The 10,825-nt window shown below is 40.7% G+C and overlaps 1 protein-coding gene across 1 annotated transcript; it reads left to right on the forward strand.

The window, feature by feature from the left end:
* Positions 1–8,384: 8,384 nt before the first annotated feature.
* LOC125228997 lies at positions 8,385–10,185 on the forward strand. The gene is made up of 2 exons (XM_048133756.1): positions 8,385–9,351; positions 9,907–10,185. The coding sequence occupies exons 1-2, from the start codon at positions 8,491–8,493 to the stop codon at positions 10,015–10,017; spliced, it is 972 nt and encodes a 323-aa protein (XP_047989713.1). The 5' UTR covers positions 8,385–8,490; the 3' UTR covers positions 10,018–10,185.
* Positions 10,186–10,825: the final 640 nt, after the last annotated feature.

Here is a 10,825-nt window from a genome sequence, read left to right on the forward strand (position 1 = left end):
AATATTATAAATAGGAAAGTGGTGTTTGTCAGTTTGTCCGTCTTTCACGGCAAAACGGAGCGAAAAATTGACGTGATTTTTTAAGTGGCGATAGTTGAAGGGATGGAGAGTGACGTAGGCCACTTTTTGTCTCTTTCTAACTCGAGCGAAGCCACGGGCAAAAGCTAGTCAATTTGTAAAACTCTTCAGGCAGTAACTTGAGCCACGCTTGGCGACGCGCGGCAAACAAATTAAACCTTACCCAAAAATGAATTTATCACACCGGCCGGCGCCTCCAACTATTCCCTTTATCCTCACTCGGACACAGCCGGCTTCTATACATACATACATACATACATACATACATACATACCAGTGCTGGCTGGTGAAAATTTGTGCTAGGCAACACTCACAACACTGAGCAAAAATAAACTTATCTTAACATTAGGTAATTCACTAGTAATCAATTTCAGGCAAACCGGTGGGAATCGGCTTGTATGGACCAGCCGCTGCTGATACATACATACATACATACATACACACACCATCTGGCTCCATGATTAAGGTCCACACCTTCGGTAGGCTTAGAAAATGTAAAAATTAAAAAACTTACCTACCGCACTTGTTAGGTAATAAGCTCATTACGCATTTATGCAACTACCTGTGTAATAAACCTAACCACAAAATTAAAATTTTGAAAAAAAACCCCCGACCGCGACATAGTGGACCGATTTTCATGAAACATGGCTAAGAACACTCCCGACTAACTCAGCTTTCAAACAAAAAAAACTAAATCTAAATCGGTTCATCCGTTCGGGAGCTACGATGTCACAGACAGACACACACCCAGACAGACAGACACGTCAAACTTATAACACACCGTCGTTTTTGCGTTGGGGGTTAAAAATTTAATTTAAGGTACTAACTTTGAAAATGAGTGAAAGTTTGGCGAAAAGATTAGAAACTGTATAACTGTAATCTTTGTTATCAATAAAATTAAAAAAAAAAAATGGACATAGAAATATATGGAATGGATATAGGTAAAGTGGATAGAAAGAGCCCAGAATAGAACAGAATGATTAAGGAGGCCTACAACTCTAATATTGAAACAGGCTAAAAAGAAGAAATATGGACATATGCAGGTACTGTAAAATATTGTACGATACATGTGCGAATAAGTAATTCGTAACTCGTGTCGATTTAAAAGACTTTCCGTTCGTGTTTTACGTTAAGTATTACCACTCGCAACTAGGGAACAAATCAATTTTTTTTGATGTGTTGTTTTTAAGTATTCACAATATACTATATATAAATTATAAACAGAAATAGATATCATACACGAAAGAAAAAACGACAAGGCCCACTGGTGACCGAGCCGTGAATCGAACCCGGGTCTTCAGCTTACGCGTTTAACGTCCTTACCACTAGCTTTGGTTTAGTGGGCCTTGTCGTTTTTTCTTTCGTGTATGATATCTATTTCAGTTTATAATTTTAATTCGCTTCAAATTGACTATCGCACTTGCATCGTAATGTACTACTACAAGACGATAGAAAACACCTGTACCTATTTTACGTATCAAAACTAGATTATACCACAAATTCGTAATCCACAATCCACAGACAGTAATCAAGTAGTCAGTAACGAACGTATCCTTCGATACCGTCGTCCGCAAGCACGGTAATTACGGGCCACCTCAGACGCCCGCAATTAATCCGCAACCTGCGGTGGCCGCTGTCCTGCCCAGTCCTTCCACTACCTACCACCCCCCCACGTCTACAATACACCCAGCCTTATCACACACACTAAGCTACCCGTAAGCGCAAGCAGCGCAGACGATCCAAAACGAATCGAGTCGAATGGCGATGAGTAGCTAAGGTTTCCAAGATTCCTGTCACTTTGATTGACCCAGCCAGATTAATGTTGCCGTATTGGCTTACTGGAATGCGCTTCAATGTTATTTAGGTATATTTGCTGTAGGCAATTGGTAAACTGTAGGCAACTCTGAAATGAAATCGGGAATCATCGACATCATGGTATTAATGTTAAGTAAATTAATACAACACAGAAAGCCAATAAAAAATGTCCACAAGAATATTAAAAAGCGTTACTAATTGTATTCTTGTGGACATCTTTTATTAGCTTTCTGTGTATAAGTATTTGTTTTTCCTTGTATTGCTGTTGATGCCCTTAAAAAAAAGTTTAAATTAGGCGACCAAAAGTTTTCATTGTTTCAGTTTCAGCTTCAGTTTCATTTTTTGTTATTTGTAAAGTAGAAAATACTTGATACCCTGTCAAGGCATTGCAAAAAAGTTTTAAATACTAAGTTTATGTAAATAATTATCATTATCATGCTTAAAAGGAAAAAGTATTATTAAAAATTAAATTATTATTGTCATCAAGGCTCGGAGTAATAAATACAATAAAAATTACGTGGTTCATTAGATGTAGTTACGTATAGCATTCGGACGTTTTATGATTAAATATTTTTAATATTTTTATACGATTTTCAATTGCGAATATTTATACCCTTTTTTGTAATTTATAATTATTTATGTCACAATTTGGATTTCTTTCAACCCCTTTTTGCCAAGAGTGGCACTGAAACTTAGTAGTTCATGTGCTCTGCCTACCCATTTATGGGATACAGGCGTGATTACATGTATGTATATATTATGTATGTACAATGATTTATTAATAATATTTAAAGAAAAAAATTATACAATAAATATTATAAAGTAGGCAATAAAAAAAACTTAAAATCTAGGTCTAAAGAGGGCCGCTGAGGCATAGTGCCCAAGATGCTGGCAGCATTTCTTCCTCCTCCTCTTATACTAAAATGTTGACGAAGTGCGCATGTAGCCTATTTCAAGACAAATATATATTTCAAGACAAAGTAGGCACCTTTGCTCAAAGTTTTCCACGTAGTCGAAGCAATTGAGTGTTAAATAATGAGTAAGAGAGTACGTGTGGGGGCGCTCGGCGGGATTATCGCGAGACGAGCGAAGCCGGCCGATTAGTCACAAGGATCGCGGGATGAATTCGTCTAACGCACAGTAAACTGTAGCCGACAGTAGTTATGGTGTCGATTTTTGGGAAAGATTTAGTGGTACGAGGTCTAAAGCCTTCGGCGTTCTCATACTGAAAGAGTCGGGTGAAACCCGAGGCGCACGGTAAAAAGCCAAGCACCCTCAACACCCTCATACTTAAAAAGAAAAGTTCGTCGTCCTTATACTTAAAGAGTCGGTACAAAGCCAGGCGCCCTTGACGCCCTCATACTTAAAAAGTAAAGTCTTTAGAAAAACCCTACGCACGACGTCCAAAGTCGGGCGCCTTGGGCGTCCTTATACTTTAAAAGTCGGGGGAAACCCGAGGCACGCGGTTCAAAGCCCTTAAACTTGAAGAGTCGGGCGAAACCCGACGCACGCAGTCAAAAGTTGAGCGCCTTATAACATTTGTAACAGTTTTGTGTAAACCATATGAAAAGTTTTGTGTAAGCCGCCAGTATCTTAATAAACCTATTTTTTTCATATCTAGATCATGTAGGTGATATTTTTTTTTGGAAACATTAATTATTTATTTACATGCATTTTACATACAACTAAGACGCATCACATAACTTAATAGCTAGTTTATGTACACATTAAGCCCTTGAGGAATTTTTTCAATAGATGTACGAAATATCAACACTTTATTTTATAAACTGTGTACTGTGCATTAGTCCCAGATCCGGAGCTTATCTTTATACCGGAGAATCAAACCGACTCCCGGCGAATACTGATGCCGCCTTAGTATGCAGGTGCGAGCAGAATAATCTGCATTGTTTTATTACCTACCTATAACTTTCATACCATTAGTGTTACCTATATATAGAGGTAGTAACACCTACAGCGATGGAATACTGTTATTACCTACTCGTACCTGCAGTATTTCGATAGTCAAATTAATTTTGTCCTCGACAGAATTTCCTAGAATGCCGAAATCACAATTAAATTTCAACATATGATACATTATACATTAATTAAAATAGCATAATATGTTATATATATATTTTTTTTTTCATAATAGGAGAGTTGCAAACTTACTTTAGTTTGGAACTCTTCTATGGTAAACATGATAGCAAATTACTGCAGGGTTATAGAATCAAACTGAAATCATTTCACTGTACTTGATAGTAAACAATGAATATATCAAGAAGAATGACTACCAGTAAATAAAAATGTACAAACTCACGCGCGATCCTGCCGGCCTGCACCACATGACAATCATTGACGCTAGACGCCACACAGTCTGGCTCTGTCGCGCTAATACGGAGAGCGATAGAGATAGCGAGAGATAACGATACTATCGCAAGCGTTTGTGCATGTAGCTACGTACTGGTGAGTAATAGTGGGGATTCGCCTTCATCGCCCGCGATAATCTCGCAAGTTATATCGGCCTGTGCCGGCTTTGTGTAGTTTAGTTTCCCTTTTTCATCATAAAATACATTTACAAAAAGAATTATTCGTTTAATATAATAATATTTACAGTTTTATTTTCCAGGTTTATTACAGCAAAAAAACGTTCCCAAAAATATTTATTATTCTTTCGACGAGAATCGTTATAATAATAATTCAAATTCCATTAACTCTCAAATAGTCCTTACACCCTGGCGGGTGTTGCCTCTGTGTGTGTCCCATGATACGGGCAAGGGCAACATCCGCTCGGTGTACCCCTTACATTTCATTAAAGTGTCGAAAGGGCCTCTACGTGTTGGCTTCGGCCCCGCGCACGCCTCCCAAAGGTCCGGAATACCATTGTTCCGTGATGGGAAAGACATTCAAATTAAAAATATATATAATCCATACTCATTAATTTATTTATTAGAAATTATTTGATAAATGTTGTCTTTTAACACTTTCGCTACCAAGAACCCGACTGTCGGGTACACCGCTCGTAGAAGCGTAGCCGATTACATGGGTTTCCCCGTATGTAGCGAAAATGTCGTAGCGCCGCGTAGAGCCCGGTTTCGAAAGTGTTAAAAAGTTACTGTGTTACTAAGCAGATACAAGCAAAACCTTTTACCCAATCGATTATCAATAAAGCTAATAACATTCCAAACATAAAACATACTACCCGCAACACTGTAAACCAAATGGTCCGTCACAGCCGTAAATAAATACAACTGAAAAATGCAAAGAGGAAAAAAAGGAATAATGGGGAATAAAAGGACAGTTTGCGTCACAAAGCCGCATGCGGGCCTCAGATATTGACAGTAAATTTCATTCATACGGCATTAGTGCCGCGCCATCAGATACAGGGATATCTCCCGCAAATACGGAGCTACTTATGTTTGGATATGACGTTTATTGTTGATATACATCGTGTTTTATCGATGGCCGTTTTTTCTTTCTTTTTTTTATGGGATAGGAGGCAAACGAGCAGACAGGTCGCCTGCAGATGGTAAGCGATCACTGCCGCCCATGGACACCCGAAACACCAGAAGTGTTGGAGGTGCGTTGCCGGCCTTTAAGATGGGTGTACGCTCTTTTCTTGAAGGTTTGAGGTCGGAAATACCGCTGCCTGCTGCTTATTGTCTGTGAAAACTTCTTTTTATTAATCAATATAATAAATTTACAAAATCAAATATCCATAAGTATACAATAAATAATTTTTACAAAGCTGTATAAGTAAGTCTATTTTGACCGATATGTCCCTTATCATGTTTTGGAAGTATACCGACAATCTTGTATAGATGTCTGAGTAATTGACAGATAGCTTCGTAGCTCTTCATATGAGTGCAGCGCTGTCTACGGCGCGGCGCGCTACGCGCCTGCAGCGGCGACCAATCTGCCCGAGATGACTACAAAGGAACCAGTACTTTCATGTCTCAATACAGGTAGTTTCGTAGACCGTGTATATTTGACAGATAGTTTCGTAGCTCCTCGTAGCAGTGCGCAGTGTAGCGCTGTGTACGGCGTGCTACACGCCTACAACGGCGACCACAAAGAAACCGGCCACTTTCATGTGTCAATACAGGTTGCTTCGTAGACCATGTATGTTTGACAGACAGTTTCGTAGCTCCTCGTAGCAGTGCGCAGTGTAGCGCTGTGTACGGCGTGCTACACGCCTACAACGGCGACCACAAAGAAACCGGCCACTTTCATGTGTCAATACAGGTTGCTTCGTAGACCATGTATGTTTGACAGACAGTTTCGTAGCTCCTCGTAGCAGTGCGCAGTGTAGCGCTGTGTACGGCGTGCTACGCGCCTACAACGGCGACCACAAAGAAACCGGCCACTTTCATGTCTCCATACAGGTAGCTTCGTAGACCGTGTATATTTGACAGATAGTTTCGTAGCTCCTCGTAGCAGTGCGCAGTGTAGCGCTGTGTACGGCGTGCTACGCGCCTACAACGGCGACCACAAAGAAACCGGCCACTTTCATGTCTCCATACAGGTAGCTTCGTAGACCGTGTATATTTGACAGATAGTTTCGTAGCTCCTCGTAGCAGTGCGCAGTGTAGCGCTGTGTACGGCGTGCTACGCGCCTGCAACAGCGACCACAAAGAAACCGGCCACTTTCATGTCTCTATACAGGTAGCTTCGTAGACCGTGTATATGTATTTGAGATATAGTTTCGTAGCTCCTCGTAGCAGTGTAGCGCTGTGTACGGCCCGCAGCGGCGACCAATCTGCCCGAAACGGCCACAAAGAAACCGGCCACTTACATGTCCCCAATGCAGCTCCTCGTAGCAGTGTAGCGCTGCTTACAGCGCGCTACGCACCCGGAGCAGCGACCCATTTACCACATATAAATCGGCCATTTACAATTTTACATGTATTAATACAGGTTGCTTCGTAGACCGTGTAAATTTGACAGATAGTTTCTTAGCTCCTCGTAGCAGTGTAGCGCTGTGTACGGCCCGCAGCGGTGACCAATCTGCCCGAGACAGCCACAAAGAAACCGGCCACTTTCATGTCTCAATACGCTGGGAATTGAATTAATATCGTCGTTGCGGACTTTTCCTTATACTTTATTTTGTGGTTATTCCAATATTTTGACGGAACAGATATGCAAGTATGTAAATAATTGCGTCAAAACAATATCAAATTACTAATTTAATCTTTCATATTTTTTACACACATAAAGTACTTTAATTTGTTCTTGTAATGTAATGATGTGTGTTGCCTGAATAAACATTCTATTCTAAGACTTAATCGCGCACCTACTATGTTTTTAAAGCTTATCTCGGCGACAATGCCATCCTTGAAACGTCAAAAGTTATAAAAACAAAGTTAAATGCGATTCCACGATAAACCACATCATCATCATTATTGATACCCACTCCAGTGGTTCAATTTTTTCAATGGACTCTATTACAAAGTAAAAATATTCAGAATATTCTGTAAAAATCTTGTTTTATAGTCATGAAGTATTTATGAAATCCGATATTTTAGATGCAACTACATGATTACTTTTCTACCAAATCGTAAAATATCCAGGACCGCAGACTGCCAATTATAACAGTAACTACTTTAAAAATTGTTCAAAATATCCTGAAAATTCTTCACATCTACTGGAGTCTGACGAGTTAAAGTGTCACCCAAGACACTAATTTTCCATTTTTAAATAGAATCTAAACCTAGTGGGATCGATTTCAGACGTTTCTGCTTATCAAAAAGTTTTATTTACATCCGATATTTCGAGGTTGTGATTACTCTGATTACTTTTCTACCAAATCGTAAAATATCCTGGACAGCAACCGACCAATTGTAACGCATTTAGCCTCCGTAAACAAGAGTTATTTGTATCCAAACGGAACGAGATCGAGTCGAGTTAAGCCAATATTTGCGAGGCCGGTAATTTATAGCCGTCCTAGACGGCCGGACAGGACCGGAGTTTATCGAAAGAACGGGAATAACTTTATTATATAGTGACCGGAAGGAAGGGGAGCTTACGCTGAGCGGCGGATAGTTGCGCGCACAAGTGCATAACTTATAGTAATGTCTGTCCTTCGACCGGAAAGCGTCTAGATCGCTGCGCTAAATGAAGATACCGCTTCCCGGTTCCATTGAACAGAAAAAAATTATACACTGGCCAGGGTTGGTTAGAAAGCATCAGATCACGGGTTTTTTGACCTCAGCTCCGCCTCAGCAGTCATAACTAAATAAATAAATATTGAGGACACCTTACAGAGATCAACTTAGCCCCAAACTAAGCAAAGCTTGTACTATAAGGTAGGTGTCTCATTCATTATTTTGTACAATCGTTCCAATCATGTCTATCGTTCAATAATTTGTCAGAAATGACATTTGAAATAAGGTTGGCAAAAATGTATAATTCCATAGACTATATAGACTTAACTGTCATTGTCAAATTGACAGTTAGTGTAAAGAAAATAAAGGGAATTGAGGAGTAGCGCGTTGTGTGAGTGGTTCGATTTTTAGGTTATATTCCCGTAAATAAAACAACTTTCCTTATTTTCTAATCAGGTGGTGGTTTATTAATACATAAAACCAAAGGTTAGTTTAGATGGACGGCAACGAGAAGGAGAAGCCTCCAGACGAGGATGGTGATAACGGTATGGACTGGGAGAAATACACGCGCAAGCGTAACTTGGATTTATCACCAACCAAGCTGGAGCCTTCCCCCAAAAAAATTGTAATTGACCCGGCAGAGTCCGAAAAGCAGTCGGGTAATACAAATAGTGCAGTTGAGGAGCCCGGTACTAGTAGGATGGTCGAGTCTCATGCGAACAGTCAAAAAGAGTCAGTTGAAATAAACAAAAGTAACTCAACTGAATTTAACCCGCATCTATACAAACACCCCAGTCTAGACAGCAAATCACGAGAGTATGGTGCCAACGATGATGGACCTTTCATAGTGCATGTCTCTAGAGAGGCCGCCCCTTCCTCCAGTGCCACTCTAAAACCCATAAATGTAGGCCTTTTACTAACTCAGGCAAACGTCAATAACATCCAGAAGGACGGTGGCATTAAATCGGTGGGTCGCAACAGAGTAGCGGTCACTTTCTCCACAGCTGCGGATGCAAATAACTTCCTTAAGCACCCGCTTCTAGGCAAAAATAAGTTTATAGCTGATATCCCTTCATATCATGTATCTCGAATGGGAGTGGTGCGAGGAGTTCCTTCAGACTGGACTATGGAGGAATTGGTCAATGGAACGTCCCTTAGAGAAGGTAAAGGGAAGATCCTTAAAGCTCGTCGACTTCAACGGAAGATACTTAAAGATGATGGCTCCCCGTCTTGGGTTCCGACTCAATCGGTAGTAGTAACTTTTGAGGGTCAAAGCTTGCCTGCCAAAATTTTTGCATACTACACCTCATTAGTTGTGGACGTGTATCAGCTGCCAATAATCCAATGTAGGAAGTGCCTCAGGTTTGGTCACATCCAAGCACAGTGCCGGTCTGATGCTAGGTGCTACAAATGTTCACAAAAACACCCTGGGGATGGATGTAACATTGCTCCTGAACATGTTAGATGTATATTCTGTTCCGGCAGACACTATGCGACTGACAAGACATGTAACGAATTTGGTCGGCAGAAAGCCATCAAACTGGCTATGTCTGAACAGAGTATTTCGTATGCAGAGGCAGCTGCTCAGTTCTCATCAGTACGCCGCCCATACTCTGACGTAGCGAGAGTCATGTTTGAGCAGATTCCAGACTCTTCTAGATCGTCCGAGTCACCCTGCCATACGTTTATGCCAACATCCCCGCCTACGACATCTTATCGTAAGACCATTTATCGGGCGCCCCGGGCGAGGGTCCCCCTCTCCCCAGGTTATGACAGAGAGGCCCACAATAATATTGTTCGTACTCCCCCACCACAGCTCCCCAATGGCCAGGCCCTGAATGGTGCTTACAATAGAGTCACCCCTCAGGAGGACCTAATGGAGCTGTGTTTGAAGTTACTAACAAATATCATCGCCAAATGGAGCGACATTCTACCGAACGACGTTGCGCCTTTAATGGTCACACTTGCAGAGCGACTCACCTTTCATAATAGGTCACCAGGTCAACTTTTTACAATGGAATAGTCGGAGTATCATCCCAAAGAAACCAGAACTTACCCAGTTGATCAATGATCATGCTGTGTCCGTTGCGGCCATCTCGGAGACATGGTTACGTCCCGGGGCTCTTTTTAGAGTACCGGGGTTCTCGTGCCTCCGGGAGGACCGTAGTGACGGACGTGCTGGATGTGCGTTATTGATTAAGAGCGTTATAACATTTCGGCGTCGGGCGAAATTAGGTATTTTACCCGCCGCGCGAGCCCAATATGCCGACCCTTTCTAGCACGTCTTATCACTAGCTCGCACTACAATAATGGACAAAACAATCTTGATCCTTCCTATGGAATTTTGATAACAACCACAATCTACTATCTCGATATAAACTTTTGATTTCTAATAAACATTATTTTGTACGAAAAGACTAGAATATAGCGCAAAATAATATTAATTACGTTAAAATTTATTTAAAAATTTAAAGTAATAATTATAAACTGTGATCATATTTAAGTAGATCCCATCCCAAATGTTTGCTTTTGTTATATGATAAGTATTAGAGTAAAGTATATATTAATATGATGATAAAATAAGTCAAATATAATTCTAATTACTTCAAGGTGTTACTCAAGGTCTAATGATGGAGAGAGATTGTGGTCACCAAAAATCAACTCGCATATTTGAATAACATAAAAAAACGAAGTGGTTCAGTTACCTCCAACATCAGACCCTCAGTACCACCTCTTGTCAAAGGTCTTATTAAGAAGAAGTAAGAACCCAATGAGCCTGATTACTAAATGGTTTAGTTACATGGATCACTGGTACTGGTGACCATCATCTG

The sequence above is a fragment of the Leguminivora glycinivorella genome, chromosome 8, assembly GCF_023078275.1.
Source record: "Leguminivora glycinivorella isolate SPB_JAAS2020 chromosome 8, LegGlyc_1.1, whole genome shotgun sequence".
NCBI classification, from domain to species: domain Eukaryota; kingdom Metazoa; phylum Arthropoda; class Insecta; order Lepidoptera; family Tortricidae; genus Leguminivora; species Leguminivora glycinivorella.